General features: G+C 40.8%; 1 protein-coding gene across 3 annotated transcripts in view; it reads left to right on the top strand.

The window, feature by feature from the left end:
* Positions 1-24,072, top strand: part of lrch1 (leucine-rich repeats and calponin homology (CH) domain containing 1) — a 98,923-nt gene continuing 74,851 nt past the window's right edge. For all 3 annotated transcript variants that reach the window (XM_036576065.1, XM_036576073.1, XM_036576057.1), the window contains exon 1: positions 1-229. In XM_036576065.1, the coding sequence (XP_036431958.1) occupies positions 1-229 (229 nt within the window). The remainder of the gene's footprint in view (positions 230-24,072) is intronic.

The following is a 24,072-nucleotide window of genomic DNA, read 5'->3' as shown; positions in this document are numbered from 1 at the left end:
ATGACGGCGCTGGGGGCTGAGCCCCTCCGGCATTCCCAGCTCGCTCCCTCCGCGCCACAGCCGAGCCTCCTCGTGCTGGGCTCGAGCCCCAACGTGCCTCTGAACCGCGGCTTGGAGAGAGCGCTGGAGGAGGCGGCCAGCTCGGGCTTCCTCAACCTGAGCGCCAGGAAGCTCAAAGAGTTCCCCAGGACGGCCTCCAACTACGACCTGACCGACACGGTGGACGCAGGTAAACCGGGGACGGTGTTGTTTTTGTTTGGGTTGTTTTCTTCTCTGGTCCTCAGCTCATCTCAGCGCCGCCCGTTCTTCTTCTCCTCTTCTCCTCCTCACACATTCGCCAGCTTCTGGCTCGAATTCTCCCGTTCCACCTTAAATGGTGCAGCAGCTACATGCGCCAGAATGTATTTAAGGTGGAACGGGAAAATTCGACCCAGAAGCTGGCGAATTGGAAGCGTCATTTCTGGTTTGGACCTTTTCTTTCTCCAGCCTGAGGACAGTTTCTCATTCCTTCTCCACTCTTACCCACCTTTATCAACACAACACAAGCCCCCTCATGGCCCTAAACAGTGGTCTTCAGCCCTGGACCGTCTGGTGGGCATGACACAGGGTGTTCGGTTAAAGGGGAATTCCACTGATCTTTTAAAATTTCTCCAAAATTCAGTTGTAAGATGTAAACAAAGCCGTCCAGAGCGATTTGGTGTGAAACGCTCTGTTTTAGAGAAACTCGCAGAGTCAGAATTGCTCACAGTGGTGATGATAGGAACCAGACGTCCACCTCTAAAAGCTCCATCACAGAAAGTTATAACGTGAAATGGTTATGAATTCGCTTCTGTATGAATGGACTACAGTGATGTCTATTTTACGGTTTAGTTAGTTAAAACATTTTATTTAGGCCATTATTGGTGGAGAGATATGTGCAGGGTGTTCTAAGGCTAAATAGTCCCTGTATTTTTCAGATTTTTCACTATTTTATCATCATCAACACTCCATGTAAAACTCTAAAGACTTGTGTTGGTTCACTGGTGGGTTTGGATAGTAAATAAAATGGCTATGTATGTGTTGTAGACGTGGTGACGCTTGGTTCCTATCAGCACCACTGTGAAGAAAATACTACAAAATCCAGGACTGGAATCTGGTTTAAGGTCTGGAGTTAGAGACCACTTCAGGCCTTCATACACTCTTAAAAAAAGATGGTTCTTCAGTGGTTCTTTAGGAAAGAAAATGGTTCTGTGTAAAACTATGAACACTCAAATTACCCTTTGCATGATTAAAGGGTTCTTTGCATCATAAAAGGGTTATTCAGACTGAAATGTGCTTAAATGGTTCTATATAGCACCGATCTCAAGCGTGTAGCAACAGAAGAACCCTTTTGGGTGCTATGTAGAACACTTTTCAAACAGGTTCTCTATAGAACCATCTACAGCACATTCTCCATCAATCTGAAGAACCATTTAATGATGCAAAGAACAAGAAAGGGTGCATCATGAAAGGGTTTCTTCAGATTGATGGAAAATTTGCATGAATGTGCTATAAATGGTTCTATGTAGAACCATTTTGAAAAGGGTTCTAAGTAGCACCCAGAAGGGTTCTTCTGTTGCTACACGCTTGAGATCGTAACAATAGAAGAACCCTTTTGGGTGCTAACTAGAACCCTTTTCACATTGGTTCTATATAGCACCCAGAAGGGTTCCTCTGTTGTTACAAGCTTGGCATCGTACCAATAGAAGAACATTTTTGAAAAGGGTTCTATACAGCATCCAAAAGGGTTCTTCTGTTGCTACAAGCTTGACGTCGTACCAATTGAAGAACCCTTTTCAAAAGTGTTCTATATAGCACCCAAAATGGTTCTTTTGGGTTCTATATAGAACGCTTTTCAAAAGGGTTCTTCTGTTGCTACAAGCTTGACGTCGTAACAATAGAAGAACCCTTTTGAAAAGGGTTCTATATAGCACCCAAAATGTTTTTTCTGTTGCTACAAGCTTGACATCGTAACAACAGTAGAACCCTTTTGGGTGCTATAAAGAACCAGCACATTCTCCATCAGTCTGAAGAACCCTTTCATGATGCAGACAACCCTTTTAATCATGCAGAGGTTTCTTTAAGTGTTCGTAGTTCTACACAGAACCATTTTCTTTACTAAAGAACCCTTGAAGAACCATCGTTTTTTAGAGTGCAGGCTTTGCTGGAAGCCCACAGTTTGTTGACCTGCTATGATGGTCCACTGCATCTCCGCTTGGGCAGTTTGGAGCTGAGCTGAGCTGAGCTGAGCGTGTCATTGTGTGTGAGGGTCCGGCCTGGCCTTAGAAACGGGGGGCCTTTTGCTGAGCCTCCAGCTCCAACACAAATGCCCCCTTGGCTGAGGCCTGTATAGTCCAGCTGGGGCTGATCACGCTGGCCATTGTCGATGGAAATCCCCTCATCTGTCAGGCAGATCAGACTTCAGCTTCGGCGCTTTCATTTCTGCAGGTCAGACGCTGGATTTTAATGGCTGTGCTGCAGCGCGTGGGGGGCTTAACACGACCGAGGGGGGCAAAGTGGTGCTTGTTGTGGGAGGACAATAGAATATTTTAGCTGCATGGCGAAATCCTTTTCCTTCCAGACGCTCAGAGCCGTTTAAAACAGCTTAATTAACATCCATTATTGTCCTGCGGGGCGATCATAAGACGGCCTCGTGGCCATTTATTTACCAGCCACAAATATTAGACAGTAAATACTGTGTCAGCAAGCTGGAGCCTTGTTTCCTAGTGCTGATCCTGGAGTAACCCTGCACTGCACATCTCCAGGATTAGCGCTGTATCGTTAAAAATATACTGGAAATGTTTTAAAGCACTTAAAAAAACACTGAAATAATTTAATACTGTAATCATTGTGTTTTATTGAGTCTCTTATTGCTTCAAAACACCCAAAAACAGCTACAATTTACAGTTTACATACAAAACTATCACCAGAACTTGTGTTTGCTGTTCAGATTATGACTGTATAAACATGTGATGTCCTGGTTCAGACTTTGTTGCGGTCGGTTGTTTAATCCCACTATGACTTTTTATTGCTTATCAGAATTATTAAAGCCTTAAATGGTGTAATTATCGTGCCAGGCGATGTACTGTCTATATCCGCGCACTGTGATGTTGCGTTTTAGCCATATTTTTAGCGATATTTTAATAGATGTCTGTTGTGTAATGCCCATATAACAGTGCTGTCCCTGTTGCTAAGCAGTTTGGATGTAATTTGCTGTGCTGGTGCTTCAGAGGTTTTAAAAAACAGCTTTAGATTTATAAAAAAATAAATAAACAGTACATTTGCTGTAGTTGTAGAACAAACCGTAAGGTATAGACCTTATTTTCGGCGTCACAACATAAGTTGGATATAAGACTCATATGTACAGCATTCCGGCGAGGCCATGAGGTAGTTATGATTTTCTGAATTGTCATTTTGAGATAATGAGTTAATTATCTTGTGATATCAAGATAACAAAAGTTGTTATCTTGAGATCATGGGTTAAGCATGTTGTGATCTCAAGATAGCGAAGTCGTTATCTTGAGATAACGAGTCAATTATCTTGTGATCTCAACATAACAAAGTTGTTATTTTGAGATAGAGTTAAACGTCTTGTGATCTCAAGATAGCAAAGTTATCTTGAGATAACGAGTTAAGTATCTTGTGATCTCAAGATAACAAAGTGGCGAACTTGAGATCACAAGATAATTAACTTGTTATCTCAGGACAAGTTGAGCATCTTGTGATCTCAAGATAACAAAAGTTGAGGTAGCGAGTTAAGTATTTTGTGATCGCTCGATAACAAAGTTGTTATCTTGAGATAACGAGTTAAGCATCTTGTGATCTCAAGAAAACAAAGTTGCAAACTTGAGATCAAAAGGTAATTAACTGCTCGCCATGTGGCCATGAGTGACCTGCTCTATAATGCAGGGGCGTGGCTAAAATAAGGCTCCTACAGACCAAGACTCTTCGTGTTTCGGTGGTGACATGAAAACATGGGACAGTATTTTTTTTAATAAAGTTTTTATTTAAAAATTGAGCTCATCTGGTGATGCTACAGCCGTCTGTGGCCGGGAGTCCAAGAGAGCACAGTTGGCCTCGCTCTCTCTGGGTGGGCAGGATGGCCCCCCAGCTCCCCCCATCACTAGCACGATGCTAGTCAGCGCAGGCGTCTGGTAGCTGACGTAACAGTTCTGGCGGTTAGTGTTCTCCTCCGAGTGTGTTCAGCTGTCCGATGACGTTGCGTGAGCGGCAGTTCGTAAGGATGCGGTGGAGCTTCACAGGTCTCGGAGGAAGCCTGTGTTAGCCTTCACCCACCTAGCGCTGGTGCTATCATGTGATGGGGGAGTCCTAACTAGTGGGTGGAACTGGAGACGACTAAATTGGGGAGAAAATTTGGGGAAAAATCCCCACCCCAAAAAAATTGAGCTCATGTTAAATCTAAATCGTTCAACTATCCAACAAATCAAAAAGATGTTTAAAAAACTTTGAAAACTTTGAAAAAAAATGTAAGTATCATTTTGACAGATATACATTTAGGGGTTAGGGTTTGGGACAGACATCCCCCAATAGAAAGTACCCTATAAATTTAGGGTAAATTACTGTCTCAGTTAATACTTTGGGTTTAAATAGATCAGAACATAATCCTTGTGAATATCTAAAGTCTGAATACTTAACTGTTTATTTATTTGTTTATTTTGACTGTAGGACTACAAGTTCAACTAATTTGGTAGATTATTTGGTCCATTAACGCAAACCTATGGCTAATTTATTAATGTTATAATAATAACTTATTAACTTTATTAATGTTAAGCTGTTTGCTTCGTAGTAATAAAAGTAAACAAACATGTTTACCATTTTCTCTGTTGACAAAAAACAAAATATACACTATATTCACTATAATAAAAGTCTCGTGAATGACCTGAACGTAACACAAGGCTGGTGATCGCGTTCCCTGTATGAAAAGGGCTGATGAGTTGAGTCCAGTGTGTTAGGAAACGCTCAGTTCAGAAGTAAAATAAGCACCAGCACTGGGAAACATTGACCTGTAGCAGTTAGATTACAGTGATTTGCCCAAAATAAGCCTAACGATGGCGCGTTGTTGATGCAGTCGTCACTGTACCAGCGCAGTGAGTCGAGCCGAGCAGTTGGGAATGTTTAAGTGTGTGGGAGCTGCTGCTTCCGTTCTTGGTGAATTCTTTCCAGTTCACGTTCCCTGGTCGAGTCCTGCGCTGATGACGGGGGTGTGTGTTTCTGGTCCAAGAGTGTGCGGTGAGAGCGTCTCCAAAATAAGAAACAGGAAATGGAATGCAACGAGAAAGCCAAATTCCTCGCGTTCTTCTCCAAAACCTCCGGGATCGTGTACTCATAACATCGTGATGTCATTTGTCTGGATTAGCCAGCCGCTGTTATTGGCGGTGCACATGTTGAGTATGTGTGATTTGCGCTGGACCAAAGATGGACGAGTCGGGTGTTTTTAACCCCTAGAAGTAGCTCTAATAACAGTGTAATTTTATTTGAATGATTTCTGACTCATAGCTCATTAATACAAGTGGAGAAATTGCGTGGAAAGTGCTGATTCTAACCGGTCAGTCCGTGCTACATTAGTGTTTATACACCGATCAGGCATAACATTATGACCACCTCCTTGTTTCTACACTCATTGTCCATTTTATCAGCTCCACTTACTATATAGGTGCACTTTGTAGTTCTACAGTTACAGACTGTAGTCCATCTGTTTCTCTGATACTTTGTTAGCCCCCTTTTACCCTGTTCTTCAGTGGTCAGGACCCCCATGGACCCTCACAGAGCAGGTACTATTTGGGTGGTGGGTCATTCTCAGCACTGCAGTAACACTGACGTGGTGGTGGTGTGTTAGTGTGTGTTGTGCTGGTACTGAGTGGATCAGACACATCAGTGCTGCTGGAGTTTTTAAACACTGTGTCCACTCACTGTCCACTCTATTAGACACGCATATACAAACACACAGACACAGACACACACACACTAACAGCAGGCCATGTAGGAGGAGAACAGAGTGAAGGACACAGCACCTCCACACTTTTACTCCCCGCAGGTTCAGCCCAGCACCACATGTGTAATATAGATGTGTGGGGGGTGAACAGAGTGAAGACACTGAAAATGGGTTATTTTATATGTTCTTCACAGAAAATGAGCAAAGACCAAGAATCTGAGGGTGAAATAATAATAAATCACATCATTTTTTTTGTGGTAAACATTGAAAATGGGTCCCACAGACCTGAACACCACACAAGGGTAAATTAGATATGCAGTTACAAGAATTGTCAGATTATTAACGCCACTAATTTTTTAACACCATTAATGCATTTTCCTACTCTTTGACCTGTCTGTAGTGGCGCAGGCAGAAGAGCTGTATGGATGTTGCCCTGATGTTGCCCTGATGTTCAAATACAGCTTTTAACCCCCTAAAATCCCAGACGTATTACGTCCTAACGCTTATTATTCAGTAACTACAAGGACTTTAGTGCAAACTGGTTGAGTTATTCTTAGGTTATAGAAAAGTGTAATAAAACTTCAGGCCCTGGTGATTTAAGGGGTTAAGCTGTTTTGTAAAGCTATGCAAGAATCCACGAGCTGTACGAACGACAGCGAGAGGCTGCAGTCACGGGGGAGTTGGGGCCGTTGATTGTACATGTAAGTGATATATACACTCATCGTTTGAGACATGCAGCCTCTGTTGCTCTCACTGGACTTCAGTGATGGAAATTGGAAGCTTCATTCACCCTGTGGAAGATTTTTTGAACTCTGCGTTCGCCTTTGATAATAATGTAATTGAATTATTATGATAAATACGTTCATATAATGCTATTTTATCCCCTCATACACCTGTAACTGTATAAGTGCACCGGTTTTTATATAGATTCAAAACTTTTCTCTGGGTCTCGTTTCAGCAAATCAGACAAATGTGATTAATTTCGATTAACTACAACACAGAATGGGATTAATCTCGATTAGCTACACTAAGTAATGTGATTAATCACAATTAGCTAGGCTAAGTGGATTATTCATGATTAACTACACCAAATAATGCAGTTAATTGTGATTACGCTAAATAATGTGATCAATCATGATTGGCCACATTAAATGATGTGATTAATTGTGATTAACTATACCAAATAATGTGATTAGTTGCAATTGGCTACACTAAATAAGCAATTAATCATGATTAACTGTCCTAAATAATGTGATTAACTATGATTGGCTACACTAAATAAGCAATTAATCTTGATTAATTACACTAAATAATGCGATTAAACGTGATTGGCCACATTCAATGCAGTGAAAAATTGTGACACCAAATCATGTGATTAGTTGTGATTAGCTACACCACATAAGCAATTAATCATGATTAACTGTTCTGAATAATGTGATTAACTATGATTAGCTGCACTAAATGAGCAGTTAATCATGATTAATTACACTAAATAAGCAATTAATCATGATTAACTACACTAAATAATGCAATTAATCATGATTGGCCACATTAAATGATTTGATTAATTATGGTTACCTACAACAAATAATCTGATTAATTGCGATTAACTACACTAAATGAGTAATTAATCATAGTTAACTGTTCTAAATATAATGATTAACTGTGATTAGCTGCACTAAATAAGCAACTAATCATGATTAATTACACTAAATAAGCAACTGATCATGATTAATTACACAAAATAAACAATTAATCATGATTACATCAAATAATGCGATTAACTGTGATTAGCTGCACTAAATAAGCCACTAATCATGACTAATTACACTAAATAAACAGTTAATCTTGCTTAACTACACTAAGTAATGTGTTTAATTGATTGTGATTGGCCACATTAAATGACGTGATTTGTATAATATGATTAATTGTGATTAGCTACACTAAATAAGCAATTAATCATGATCAGTTACACTAAATAATGTGAGTAATTCATTAGCGACACTAAATAATCAATTCATCATAATTAACTACACTGAATAAGTGATTAATCATGATGAACTACACTAAATAATGTGATTTACAGCCCTAATAATTATGTAGTTACATTTGAATAGTATTGCAAAACGTCTTAGTGTTAAACTTGACAGATGCATTGAGTATCTCATGTTTGGACAGAGTGACCGGACGTCCAAGGTGAACTGTTACTCACACCACTGTACCTGTGAAGATGACCCGAGGGGCTCTAAAGAGGCCGCACTGCGTTCTCTGCTTTAAACCGAAGGCTGTTTCGGCTTTTTAACGTGACAGTAAATCTCCCTATAGAGATATGCTGCTCCTGTACTTCCCTGTTATGGTTTCAGGCCTGGACATGTTTAGCGCCCTCATAAACACGTACACACCGGCTCATTTCATGGGAAAATACCTGATGTGGTTTCAGAAGTGCTGTAGTGTTTGGTGTTTTCCATTAAGAATGAAAAACTGACGCGTGGTTAAATCTGTGGGGGCTTTCACCTGCCCGCACGGTGTGGACGGGCTTCTTTTTAGCTGCTCTGTCAACCCTCATCTGCCAGGTTCCTGCGGTCATACCCTCATCCATCATATTCTCGTAATCAAACTCTCATACTAGACCTTTTAAAGCAGCTCTTCTTGGTTTATGTATGACGAGCACTTCTGCAAACTGGAGACAGCCCACGTCTACAGAACGGTCTTACACAGACAGTGTGTTACAGTTGATTAGCTCCACCTCTCTTACAGGTCATCTATATAGGTTTACAGTTACAGTAGACCAGCAGTGACTGTAGACCGTCTGTTTTGCATAGTTTGGCTCAATCCCTTTTCACCTCTCGCCCCTACCGCTTAGCCCTACCCCTCTGTTTTGCGCGTTCACGTCTAGGGGTAGGGTGTCCCGATTGTTGTTGAGATAGAGGGGTAGGGCGAAGTGTTGGGGCCACATGACCCTCCAAACGGAGGTTTTCCAGAGACTCCAAACAGAGAGTTATGAGAAAAAAAGAAAAACTGGCAAGATGGAGAACAAGAGACCAAAGAAACCCACAAATGTGAGAATTTTCTCTGTGAAAAAATCACGATAATCATCTTATTATCTTAGTTTAATTGTCGTTTTTATTCAGAACAAGCATAAAAATCGCTAATAGTATGCTAAAGTCTCTGTAGCTAGCAAGCTAATTTTCCCGTTCCACCTTAAATAGTCCAGCAGTTCTGACGCCTGAAGCGCCAGAATGTAACTGCTGCTCCATTTAAGGTGGAACGGGAAAATTCGAACAAGAAGCTGGTGAATATCTGACTTCAGCTTCATATCACTGAAGAATTAGGGGTGGGTGATAATAAATAATTGCCCCCCTCTTTGAAGGCTTGATGCCCTAAATGTAACTAAAGCCCAGCAGTGAGGAGCTGAACTTTACCCTCCTCTGCTGTCACTGCAGACTGGCAGGGTCGCCTACAGAGCAGCGCCAGTAGCTGTTAATGAAGTGATGCTCTTTTTATTTGAGGGTCCCATTTCAGAGGGAAGATTTCAACCACTACCCTGTAACTCAGTTTGAAGGGGTTAGGGTGACACTCGAAAACAAGGGGTAGGAGTGAAAAGGAGAAATGGGATTTGGCCTAAGTCACTAAGTCCAGTCAGTTACATCAAGAGCATAGTAAACTACCCGTCATTACAAAATCCAGGACTGGAAACTGAATTCGAGGCACTGGGCCGATTTAAGCGTCCATTACTTCCATTGTTTGTTTAAAGAGCAGTGAGATCAGTGGGCAGAAATGGGTCAAACTGGCAGAAATACCAGTCCACATTGCTGACCAGTGCGGTGACAATATAACAATGTGACAATGTTGGTAGTGTGGATAGCGTGAATAGTGTGGTCAGTGTGTGGGCGGTGTTGGTCGTGTGAATAGTGTGGGCAGACAGCAAGTGCAGGACAACAGTGAGGCCAGATTGGCACTAAAAATATGGGAGATTATACAGGATGATAATCAGGACTGTGCAGTCTTTATCAGCTCTACTGACCATATAGGAGCACTTTGTAGTTCTGCAGTTACAGACTGTAGTCCATCTGTTTCTCTGCCCCCTGTTCTTCAGTGGTCAGGACCCCCACAGGACCCCCATAGACCAGGTTCTATTTGGGTGGTGGATCATTCTCAGCACTGCAGTAACACTGATGTGGTGGTGGTGTGTTAGTGTGTGTTGCGCTGGTCTGAGTGGATCAGACACAGCAGTGCTGCTGGAGGTTTAAACACTGTGTCCACTCACTGTCCACTCTATTAGACACTCCTACCTTGTCAGTTCACCTTGTAGATGTAAAGTCAGAAACGATAGCTCATCTGCTGCTGCACGGTTTGTGTTGGTCATCCTCTAGTCCTTCATCAGTGGTCACAGGACGCTGCCCACAGGACGCTGCCTGGGAAATGTTTAGGTTTTGGCGTTAATTGAGTTACAGAAGCTTTCTCCTCAGATAAGCTAATAAGGAGTCTTGTCGTCTTTTTACAGGTGGTATTTTCTCCTCAGTGGACGATGTGCCAACACGTTATTTGTCAGAGAAATTGACCTGGACCTGGAGTAGTTAGCCCAGTTAATGAAAGGGCTGAACGATTTGGGGAAATATCTAAGGCTTTTTTCACACAGCAGGTAAAAGTGGCTCTAATCCGATCTTTTTCTTCATGTGTGACACAGATGTGCGTCAGGGTGGACATTTGAGACGCTTTCATACGTGGTACTGAAATCCGATCCGCATCCGATCTGCAGCAATGCGGCTCAGTCTGAACAGCCAGATCGGAATTCATGCGACCTTTACGTCAATCCAACCCGACATTCGTGATAATTTCGCGCTGTTGAGACTCAGAAAACATTTAGGCTGATATTTCTGTACTAAAATTAGAAGAGACTCATCCAAAACCCTCCGTGTTTGAAGAGATTTCAGAAGAAATGTCCGAACGCGGCCGCAGGAGAACGAGGCTGCAACGTCAAAGAACAGTTTAAAGTCTGAAAGTAAAGTTTTAAAGAATCCGAGGACGCGAACCAAAGAAGTGACCGCGCCCTTTTACGGCTCGAACACATTCTGGGTGATGAGCCCAGCTGTCAGTCAGTGAAGCTTCATGATGGCTCCTGTGATGCTGGTGAAGCTGAAGCTGATCCTCCGGGAGCGACTGGCGTTCACTGGCAGTTATGATTGTTTATCTCTGGATGAGCCGCGTGAAGCATATTGTTCTTTGCTCATGTGGGTCAGTTTAGGAGCTGCTCTGTTCAGACTGATGTCGCATGTAAGTCACATTTAAAATATATTGTGAACAGCCAAACAAAAAAATCGGATTTGGTGAGAAAATCAGAGCCGCTTTTCCCTGCTGTGTGAATGTAGCCTAAATGCGTTTTTTTTCTGACCAACTGTGATTTAAATGCTGTTATTTTCTGTAAATTCATTGTTTTTTGGCCAAAAATAGGAATATCCACTTTTTCTAGCATGAAGCTTGAGCACTGAGTGTGTCAGGCTGCCAGTTAGTTGTGATGGCTGTGATGTCACACATGCAGAACATGGGTGTTTCGCTGCTTCTGATTGGTGTCACTCAACTACAGGCAGCTTACAAGCTCTGTGTTATTAGGTTAGATTTCTCCATTTAAAACTTGTTAAGACAACATTGTTGATAATGTATTTTATAATAAAAATTAATATAAAAATGATTGATTTTTCAGCCCTAGTTAATAATACGGCTACAGCAGACCAAGACACGATGCTTGCTGTATGCTGAAGTTAAGGTATCCAAACAGTAATGTGCACTGGACTATATTTAGGCTATTTTCATACATTTTCATACATTTTTGATAAATACATTTGCATACATTTATTTTTGTGTGGTATATTTCTCTGTGTAATATTTCCACATACATGTTCAAATAAAAATATTTTATTTATTACATTTTAATTTTTTTTGTTAGTGTTGAAAGTGTTTCAGCATGGACTGCAATGTATTTGAAATGTATTTAAAATATATAAAAATATATATCCAAATTTTTTCAATGTGGGATAAATCATTATATTCATATTTTGTAATTTTTTTTTTAATTTGGCACTACTTTATCTTTTCCAGTTTATCAAATTTCAGTAAAGTAGATCCTGACATATCGTGTATCGTAAAATCTTCTTGAGGTATTGTGATAGTACATTTTCACATATCGCCCATCTCTACTGCTACACCGTATTTTGGTAGTTTCTTGGGCAAAAACAATAATCTTGAATAATCACCATCGCAGTATTGGTCAGAAATATAGATATTAAAATTAGATGTTTTCCACAGATTGTTCAGCCCCAGTCTTGTCTGTGTGACGGTCATCCTCTCCTAAATGTGTCGGTGTGCGGGTGTGTGTATCCCGTTACGTGGAAAGTGAGGAATTTGTCTGGCTTCACTCCAAACAATACAGACTAATTACAACACTCAGATACCCTCACATTGACACACACAGAGTGGACACGTCCAGAAGGAAGGAACCAAACCCCGTTTGTACCAAACCTATCCCCCCACCCAACACCCCCACCCCACACTCTCTCTAACCTACTTTCCTGCCTCTCCTCTCGGTCACCTGACCGTTGCTGTGGGCAGCTGGTAAACACTTTGTAAGCTGATGTTCTGGAGGTAATGCATCTTTAATGCGTTCCATTTTAATAGGTGTTGTTCAACCCACAGATGACCTTACATCTGTACCTCACCCTTACGTACATTATACTTACATACAGCACAGTGTATAAGTAACTGGACAGTGACTAAGGTTGGGCGGCATTGCCTTTTTCTACACCAGGGGTCGCAACCCAAATGTTAAGAAGAGCCGTTTTGTCCTTTCAACAAAAATCAAACCACCTTGGAAGCCACAACATTTTATATCCATTTTACCATCTTGGCTGTAAATATGTCTCAGTATGTGCTGATGTGCTAGTATTGGCTAAAAATATAATATAAATGGAAACACAGACTCACTTTGCTCTGCTTTAAGCTTTAGCTCAGCTATAACCGCTTTTCTCGCATCTCCGGCAGGAAACTTTTCCACAAATGTAGAAGAGTTTCTTGTAAAATGTCTCTCAATGTTCCCTTTTTATGAGGCTGAAGTCGCTTCTTATTCACCAGCTTCTTGTTTGGACTTTTCCCGGTCCACCTTAAATGGTGCTTGAAGTGCCAGGATGTAGCTGCTGCACCATTTAAGGTGGAACGGGAAAATTCAAACCGGAAGTTTCTCGCTGCAGATTAAACGTATCAGGAAACCAGCTGGAGTGATTATAAACACAAATAAGTCCATTCGTCTCCAAATTATCGATGCTCGTCTTAAATCTCTCTCTTTGCTGTTTTGTTAGCTACTAGTTCGGCGAAATTCTTGTCTGCGTTGCTATGGTGACCAGCAGTCTGTGCTGATCTTCAGGGTTAAAGGGTGAATTAGCAGTTCTACATTAACTCCAGAGTTTAAGATCATTTATTGTTAAACTGTGTTGAACGATCAGCAGAGCTTTATTTTACTGTAAAGGAGGTTTATTTTATTTTTACCTACAAATCTAATTCAGCTGTGGAGCCGTAATAGGGCAGTACCTATACCTTGGTCTGTACCTTCAAACTAGACGTGGACAATATGACCATATCTTATATTTAAGATACGTATATCAGGATAAATTTTGTTATTGTGATAAACAGTATGCCTTTCTCAGCATATCATGGATATTGTCTGTACTTAAAAACCGCAAGATTCATTAAAAAAGCGCTTAATTAGTTCTGCTTAATTGGATTTCATGTAGCGCAGTAAGTAAAGAAATGTTGATTTTTTTTTCAGCAGACAAACAGTGGAATCGTTTACATGTCATTAAAGCCCCAAATGATACAACTTGTATTATGTAATTCACAAAGTCCTTTGTTTACCTTTGTTTGCCTGACCACACTGAGGGGATAGCTTGGGCAGTGGGAAGATGTTGGATATTGTACAAACCACTTTCACTATTGTTTTCTTATTTTCATTATTTTATTATTTAATTTTTTCACATTTATTTATTTGTCTATTTATTATTATTCATATTCTTATTTTAACTATGATTATTTTATTATTATTTTAGTCATTTTAATAATTTTTTTTGTTGATCTTATCCTCCTTTTACTGTATTTATGTCTTAATTACTTTCATTATTTGATATGTTCTTACACATTATCAATCCATTTTCTTGTATCAACTCAGCAACGTTGTAAGTAAGGGTCACCCTCGAGGTTAAATAAAGGTTGATTGATTGTGAGAATAGTTTCAGCCGATTACATATTTGACTACATTTACAATGAGCACTAGAACCTGACAAAATATTTGAGTGGATATTACTTAGTGACCCCCCTCCTAATCACTGAGTTCAAGTGTTTCAGCCACACTCATTGCTATTGTGTATAAAATCAAGCACATAGCCTTGCAATCTCCATAGACAAACACTGGCAGTAGACGGTCGTACTGAAGAACTCAGTGACTTTAAACATGGCACTATCATAGGATTCTGCCTCTGCCACAAGTCAGTTTGTAAAGTTTCTGTCCTGCTAGATCTGCCCCAGACAACTGTAAGTGCTATAGTTGTGAAATGGAAGCGTCTAGCAGCAACAACAGCTCAGCCACGAAGTGGTAGACCACGTAAACTCACCGGACCGCAGAGTGCTGAAGCACATACTGCAGAGGTCTTTAATTAAAATTCATTAAGGTCCAGTTAGAGAAAATATCCTCAAGCCAAGGTCCAGAACATCATAATGTCTAAGTTGCATCATGATTCACTGCCATATACTGTTTACTGAAGTAGCCTAGTAGGTATATCAACATCTTATACAGTCAACAACTGAATGTCCAAATCAAATAAAGTACAATTCAGTCATATTTCAACAACATTTATTGTCAGTTTTCTCTTTTTAGATCACGCCATGTGAAATAACTTCCCTCTCACTTTCTTCTCTGACTGCTGTGTCTCGCCTCGTCCCTCCCCTGTCTGTGCATCATTCAATCGAGTCTTAGTGCTCATCGTAATGCACAGATCTGATTGGCTGAGTAGCGTCACGTGTGATATTTACAACACATGCGATTGGTCTGAGAGTCTCCGGCTGCTAAAGCGAAACCATAAAGGCTAGAAAAGTTACGCCGATTAAAATAGGACCACTCCCGTCGAAATTAAATAAATCTTCATAGTTTATCGGTTATAGGTCCAGGTCCGCATAGGACAGCGTCTGGGCCCGGACTCGGACCGCGGTCCGCCTATTTGTGACCTCTGACGTAGTGAATGATCATATAGCACAGAGTTCCAAACTGCCTCTGGAAGCAACATCAGCACAAGAACTGTGTGTTGGGAGCTTCATGAAATGGGTTTCCATGGTCGAACAGCTGCAATCAAGCCTAAGATCACTATGGCTACGTTCACATTACCAGGCTGAAGTGGCACATATCCGATTTTTTCCCTAATATGACTCAGATCTGATATATTCAGGGCTGTGTGACACACAAATCTGATCTTTTCAAATCCGACCTGAGCCACTTTCATATGTGGTCCTAGATCGGATACGTATCCGATTCGTGATCATGCGACCTTAATGTGACGCTCAGATCGGAATTCATGTGCTTTTTTTCCACTGTGCTGCGCCATCATTCAGCGTTACCATGGCAGCAGCGCCGAACAGAAGTTAAAGCCTGTAAACGGTGGAAAAGCAGCTCATCTCACCTTTTTCTCCTTCGTCTCGCTCTAATAATGAAGCTGAGAGCTGATCAGAGTTAATGATCTTCTCAGCGAAGCTCGTTCTGCTCGTTAGTTTGTGCTGATGATGCTCGTGATTCATTCACGTGACGTTACTGAGTAGGATGAGCTCATGAGGGTCATTTCAGGACGCAGGTTCGTCACATTAATGACAGATTTGAGTCACTTACCTAAACGAGTGTGAACCATCCTGTCAGAGAGATCGGACCTGAGCAAAAAATCGGATTTGAAAAATGAGGCTTGCAATGTGAACGAAGCTTATGTGCAATGCCAAGTGTCGGCTGGAGAGGTGTAAAGCACGTCGCCACTGGACTCATGTTCACTGCTATAATATCAGGATAGTTTTTCATGATCAACTTTTTACAACATGAAATATTATGATATTTAGTTATTGTGAAGTCCGTCCAGCAGTGTCACACATAACAATAACATCAAAAATTGAGTACAAAGGATTTATATTTAACATTTAACACGTTTAAACTGCACTGCACAAAATCCAATTGAACAGGATTAATTATGTTGTCTTTGTTGTGAAACGTGTTCAGTGTTCTAGATGTACTGCTGATTCACGATATGCTCATAAAAGCAATTGTGACACGTTTTGATGGAATTTCAGCACATTAACAATAAATATTGTCAAATTGCAACTAATACCCACCTGATCTTTGACCCCTTCCCTCCCTCAGCCACACACAGACCCTGACCACCGCCGCTTTATCTCCCCTCATAGCATTTGTAACTATCTGTGCTGTGGCCAGCAACAGATCACGCCTTTACCATTTCCTATTTCCGAGCTTTGCCTTGAAAGATTTGAAAGCCTTGAGCGGTTTGAGAAGACCTTTACACGCTGGGCTGCGTGTGTGTGTGTGAGTGTGTGTGTGTGTGTGTGTGTGTGAGTGTGTGTGTGTGTGTGTGAGTGTGTGTGTGTGTGTGTGTGCTGTAGGAAACGGCTGTTTCTGCTGCAGTGTAACACAATGAAGCTGGGAGGAGACGACATCCTGCCTCTGTCTTGCTGACCGTGCTGCTCTGTGGGAGTGTGTGTGTGTGTGTGTGTGTGTGTGGGAGTGTGTGTGTGGGAGTGTGTGTGTGAATGTGTAGGTGTGTGTGGCTGTTATGTTTACATGCATTGAGTCTTTGGAAATCAGCCAAATGAGTTCCTAATATGGTGCATTAAACAGTTATAACGCTAACATAGCCTCTACATTAAGGGCTGCACGATACACAGAATACCAGCACTGTAATTATAACACTACACACTGCGATCGTGAAGCTTCATTAATTATAAAAGAGTCGTATAAATAATAAAAATGTTCTTAAAAAACCCTTTTAATGTTTGTGTGTTATGTTTTGTTCTGATACACTGATCAGTACTGTTGGTGGTTCCAAAGTTGTTGCTAGGCTGTTGCTGTGCTGTCCCAGATGGTTGTTACGGTGTTGCTAGGCTGTTGCTATGCTAGCCTAGGTGGTTGTTACGGTGTTGCTAGGCTACCCCAGGTGGTAGCAAAGGTGTTGCTAGGCCGTTGCTATGCTATCCCAGGTGGTTGTTACGGTGTTGCTAGGCTGTTTCAATGCTAGCCTAGATGGCCACTTTATTAGAAACTCCTACCTCCTGCTTCCTCTAATTGGCCACTTTATTAGAAATATCTTCCTCTTAGGTAGAACACTGTTGATTGTTTTTGATAACTTAATTGAGTTCATATAGAAGGTGGTTGCTAGGTGGTTGCTAAGGCGTTGCTAGGCCGTTGCTGTGCTGTGCCAGGTGGTTGCTAGGCTGTTGCTAGGCCATGCCATGTGGTTCCTACTCTGGTATCCCAAGTGGTTGCTAAGATGATGCCAGGTCATTTTTGAGCTGTTAGTTTTAATCTATCTAAAATTATTAGTTGTTCATTGGGCTCTTTCATTGGTGTTTGTTGAGCTGTGTTACTCTGTGTTCAGATTCTACTTTGAATACTGTAGTTTTCATATTATCACTCCGTCTGAACTGCACACAGCAAACGGAAACAGAATTCACACTCAAAGCTGATGGTTCTGAAGAGCCAAGATCACCATGTTCTTCAGCGAACACTCAGCCATCTGCCCTGTGTACACATTTCAGCAGGCTACAGCTCCGGAGACTGGACACATACTCAGCCAGAGAAGGCCACACGGTTTGCTCCATTGATTTCTATTGTGTGACTGATGTACTTATAAAACACACACGTGTTCCTGCCATTTTGGGGGGGTTTCATAGTTTTCCCATGATAATTAATTAAGAAAAATGAATATTGATGAAAGGCTGCTATCCTGAAAACTGCTTAGCTAAAGAGTCATGTGCACTTTGAGGTGCAAACCTCTGTGCTAATCCATTTCATTTGTCCATTAGAGCCAAGTTTCCACCTGCAGACACACCTCCAAAGTTCAGTCTTAGTAGTAGGTTTAGCATTTTCTGCGTCCCACGGTCCAAGTAATCCCAAACTAGGGTAGCACCGGTACCGATACCTTATCAGTGCCGATACTAGGGCTGCAACAAACGACTAATTTGATAGTCGAATAATCTATCGATTACTAAAACGCATAATTGATTATTCCGATTATTAATTGATGAATAACTTATTCAAAAATTCACTGTTTTAATGAACTTTCCTGCTAATATGAAAGATAAATAAAACTCTAATGTAATTTTCCTGTCAAAATTTAAAACCAAGGATGTGCAAAGCAGCAGCAGTAAAATACGTTAAATACGCCTCGACCTTAAAACAATTATGCAATGTTTAAAACGGTAAACGTTGTTAGGAAAGTGAACAGGGTCACAATGAATAACAGTTACTTGCTTCTCTGTTTCAACTCCATTAATGATTCCACAGGGCAGCATTTTGAAAATATTACATAAAATATCCCACTTTATATTGTGTCTCTAATAACTGTGTAGTTACATGAGAACAAAAATGCAACCACAATGTAACTACTAATGATTTAGTCACTGTTACAGATGTATTACAGAAGTACAGCTTATGTAATTACACGTGTATCAACTTCAGTTTTGCCTCATGTATTTACATACATTTAGTTAGCATTTATGTTGTTTGTGTTGTGACACTGTAACCAGTTTCTACTTTAAACCATCTGTAATGTGACAGAACAGCAGACGTCCCCTCATCTTAACATGTAACTTTTATGCCATTAATTAAATGTGTTGAATTTCCAAAGCAATGTCTATATTACCACACCATTATTACACAGTAACTACATAGCAACTACACACTTTTTTAAAAGTGTAACTTTAACACTACACTACAGGAAAGTTCCTGTGTAGACGGTACACTTGTGTAATGAGGCAAAACTGAAGTTGATACAAATGTGTAATTACATAGGCTGTACATCTGTAATCCATCTGTAACATTGACCAAATCATCAGTAGTTACAGTGTTGTTGCATATGTTATTCATGCGTAACTACACAGTTATTAGAGACACCTAATATAAAGTGGGACGAAACATTCCTAATGAGCGCGAGAAACATGCGTGATGACATCACCAACTAATCGACTATTAGTTGACAACTAATTTGGTGGTCGATTTTAGTTGACTAAGTCGATTAATCATTGCACCCCTGACACTTAAATGAAGTATCGGTATTGGCGATTGGGTCACTGATTCCTATGACTGATACCACAAAACAGTTTCTGATGTGGACTTAACAACACATTGGCTTTGTGGGTTTACAAGCAGCAGTAAAATCTCTCATGGCAAAAACTATAAAGCTTGTATTTTGTGGAAAACAATAGCGTGTTGGGTGATACAGATCAGTTACCAGCACCACACAAATAAGCCAGTTAACTGGCTTGTTTCAGTATTAACTCATCTCTCACTGTGTAGTCAGTGTCAGTCTGAGTTAAGGCAACACTGTGTAGGATTTGGGGATTTGGAAGCATGTAATTGCAGGCAACGTGAGGAGGAACAATTTGTAATGTTTTTTAAGTTTTAGACCCCAACAAGTGGATGAATCTGGCTTTTGTGGGTGTGTTGAAAGAGTATTCGAGGAAAGCTCAGTCAAAACGTAATGAGGGATGTGAGTGAATTACCTTCTATTTTCATCGTATCTTCTTCAGTATGATGTTGATTTTGCATTTGAGACTTAAACATCGAGCCGGGGCTTCTTTTTGAGCCTGTGCGTGTGACGTGGTCCGAACATCTCCTGCCAAATCCGTCCATTTTAGGCTTTATAGGATGACCCGCAGCAGAGCACACGCACCATATTTTAGTGTATTCTTTTTTCTCCATGCTTAGTAATGCTAGTGCTTTCAGTTGTAACAAAGAATATTGCATAGTGCTGCTTTAATGTTAGTCCAAGCTGTTTTTGAGGGAGCGACCATTAGAGAGATACATGAAGGGAACTGCTGGTCTCTTGGGGTTTAGACAGCCACCAAGTAAGTGCCATTTACTTTGCTTAGTATGTTTAATTTGTGATGCAGAACACAGCTTTCGGGTCATTCTACACAAATGTCCGTTTTTGTGTCTCTAGCGTTTACACATATAATACACTTGAAAAACATGTTAGGGTTACAATATATTTATATTTTAAAATAAAACAATACGTTATTTTAACAGTTACACCTTCTTGAGCCTCAATTTAGCAATATTGGATTTTAAATCAATTATATAGAATTGCAAGCACCACAGAAGAGCTCGTCCTCACAGTCATGTGTGAAGGCTGAGGCCATATTTTGAGGTAAAAAACATGTTTTTCTGCTATTTTAACTGCAATAATCTGTACATGACTATGAGATATATGAATTAAATGACATAAAGAAAACAAATGCCAAATAAATATTATAACATATATAATGAAAGTTGTTGTCCCCAGGTAATTGTGTAAAAATAGAATACAAATGGATTAAATTACATATTTTAGTGGATATTCCATGACTTACAACATGTGTTTGATGCTCTGTAGCAGCCGTTTTGTAAAAATGCATTTTTTATTAAAAATGTCTCTGGTGTTACCTTTATTATGTGTACCACCAGTGAGGATCGGTAACACCAATGACTCCTATGGATAGATAGGAAAGTGGACGTTTCTGTAGAATGACCCTTTTACCACAATAAAATATTTTAAAAGTGGAAGTGTATAAATGTTAGGTACCTAGGTTAGAGTTAGTATTGGTATCGGTACTAGGTATTGGCCGATACTTAAGGAACAGGTATCGGTATCGGAAGGGAAAAAGCGTTATCAGTGCATCCCGAATGCAAACCTGTGTTTGTTTCAGTGATTTTCTACTATCTGTCAAAGATGAAAGCTTTAAGTGCTGTTTACCTGGTGGTGGTAGTATCTGTGGTCTTCCAGGTTTTGCACGGTTGTTAGTTTGTTGGTTTGTTTTATCAGAAACATTCGCACGTTGACATGAGATTCACTTCGAGTGTGCACCTGTTCAGACACCTCTGTGGTAACTGTGGTAAAATTCTGTTTATTTGACTCATTTTCTGATACAGTCATTTTTAAACATCTATCTCCTTCTCTTCCTCCACTGGCGTGTAGCAGCCTGTTTATCTCAATCTCATGTTTTCAGATCTGCGTCACTGTGGCGCTGACAATGAGCCTTTGGACTGGAGTGGAGTCTCCTATAAACGAAGCCTTTGACTTGAATTGGACGGAATTGAATTTGCTGTAAGTGGTTTAGTAAACGTCCGGCACCAGTAGGTGCAAAATGGCTCATTATGTCACACAACGGACTCCTTTCTGGCCGGGATAAAGACTGCTCTTCATCCCTGACCTGATATCCCTCACTCTCCTCAGCTCGGAGCCGGCCTTGATCCAGAGCGGCTGGTTTTTGGTGCTAATGCACTTTAACGGTTTTGTTGATTTTCTAAGTGAAAGATATTTTAATGAAAATGTTGCTTTTCAATATGAAGGGAAATAATAGTGCTACTCTACAGTAAGGCCCCGTCCCATTTCTTATTGTTACCCCTACCCCTTGTTTTCGAGTGTCATCTTGCCCCTCTTCCCTCTGAAATGGGACCCCCTTAAATAAAAAGAGCATTACTTCATTAACAGCTACTAGCGCTGCTCTGTAGGCGACCCTGCCAGTCTGCAGTGACAGCAGAGGAGGGTGAAGTTCAGCTCCTCACTGCTGGGCTTTAGTTACATTTAGGGCATCATATGCCTTCAAAGAGGAGGGATGTGATAATTGTGCTTCACAGGTCTCGGAGAAGGCCTGTGCTGGCGTTCGCCCTCCATACCGGGTGGTATTGTGTGAATAGGGGGAGTCCTAACTAGTAGGTGGAATTGGAGACGACTACATTGGGGAGAAAACTGGGGAAAAATCCCCCGAAAAAAGATTATTTCTTATAATTCTTCAATGGTATGAAGCTGAAGTCAGCTGTTGGTCGGCTTCTCGTTCCAATTTTCCCGTTTCCACCTTAAATGGAGTAGCATTTACACTCTCGTGCTTCAGGCATCAGAACTGCTGCACCATTTAAGGTGGAACGAGAAATTTTGCTAGCTAGATACCGAGACATCAGCAAACTACTAGCCCTACCCCTCTATCTCAACAACAGTCGGGACACCCTACGCCTACGTGACCATGCAAAACAGAGGGCTAAGGGCTGAGTGGTAGGGCCGAGGGGTGAAATGGGATTGGGTCTAAGATTGGCCTTATGAAGCGTTTATGAACAGTTTAACGTTAGATTACAAATGGTGATTAATTAGGTAATAAACAGTCAGTTGGCTCCACTCATATGTCAACAGTTGGGTTATCTGGGCTGTAAGCGAGAGGCGGGATTTGGTGGTCTTGATAAAACTAACGAGCTCATTTCCATGTTTTTAATTTTTTCTTCATTCCTTCATTCTCTTGTAGTTGCCATTGTTTAGATTGGATGTTTTGTCTTGTCCGAGTTAATGAAATGTTATAATTGTGTTATGTAATTGTCTGTAGATAACAGATGAATAGCTCTAGATAACAGATGAATTGTCCAGTCTGATTAGTCTCCGAATGTGTTATCAGGGTAAACGACGCCTCGCTGTCAAAAACCCTGGGCTGTTTTCGCCCCAGTTCTTCCTCCAGTAATCCGCTCCACCATATGGGTCAACACATCACGTGCCTGTGACCCTCTATCTTTTTCATCTCTCTACTGCTGCCCCCTCTCTCTGTCTCTTTTTTAATCCCTTTCTCTATATCTCTGTTTGTTTGTGTCTCTTTCTCCCAGTGGACAGTGAGAATTAAGCTGGTATGGCTGGCAGACCCACCATTACAGAACGAACAATACCTACATTTAGAGTCGGTTATTCATTCAACCTAATGAGAAACTGTAGAACAGACTCAGTTTATATCACAATACCTACATTTAGAGTCGGTTATTCATTCAGCCTAATGAGAAACTGTAGAACAGACTCAGTTTATATCACAATACCTACATTTAGAGTCAGTTATTCATTCAACCTAATGAGAAACTGTAGAACAGACTCAGTTTATATCACAATACCTACATTTAGAGTCAGTTATTGATTCAGCCAAATAAATGTTTTTATCAGCCTGTATTGCATTTTATTCATTCTGCTGCATTTGTAACTCTAAATAAACGCTATATTCCTCTGCTATGCTAATCCAGGAGGATCTACATTTTTATAAATGTTAATTTATCAGAATCAGCAGGTATGTAAATGAAAAATATCGGAGATTGGCTGTGGCTCAGTTTCCATATTGGTGCATCCCTAATTCTATATGCACAACAAGGATTATGCATTGATCATGTTTATTATTTGCAAAGCATATTTATATATATTGAAGAATTAATATGTATGAGTGGTCCAACAGCGATCGGACCATCTCTGTCATAAAAACCTTTATGACCTGCGGTACGTGCAGGTCTGCTAGGTTGAATGATTAAAAATAAGTCTGTGTAGTCTGTTTGGTAATAAGTGGTTTCTATGGTGATATGCTAAAAAGGGGACACACGCCTACACACATATACAGACACATACACCGATCAGGCATAACATTATGACCACCTCCTTGTTTCTACGCTCATTGTCCATTTTATCAGCTCCACTTACTATATAGGTGCACTTTGTAGTTCTACAGTTACAGACTGTAGTCCATCTGTTTCTCTGCATACTTAGTTTTTACCCCATTCTTCAGTGGTCAGGACCCCCATGGACCCTCACAGAGCAGGTACTATTTGGGTGGTGGATCATTCTCAGCACTGCAGTAACACTGACGTGGTGGTGGTGTGTTAGTGTGTGTGGTGCTGGTCTGAGTGGATCAGACACAGCAGTGCCGCTGGTAAACATCTCAGTGTCACTGCTGGACTGAGAATAGTCCACCAACCAAAAATATCCAGCCAACAGCGTCCTGTGGGCAGCGTCCTGTGGGCAGCGTCC

Source organism: Colossoma macropomum, unplaced genomic scaffold, assembly GCF_904425465.1.
Source record: "Colossoma macropomum unplaced genomic scaffold, Colossoma_macropomum, whole genome shotgun sequence".
Classification (NCBI taxonomy): Eukaryota; Metazoa; Chordata; class Actinopteri; order Characiformes; family Serrasalmidae; genus Colossoma; species Colossoma macropomum.
This window is presented reverse-complemented; position numbering and strand designations above follow the sequence as displayed.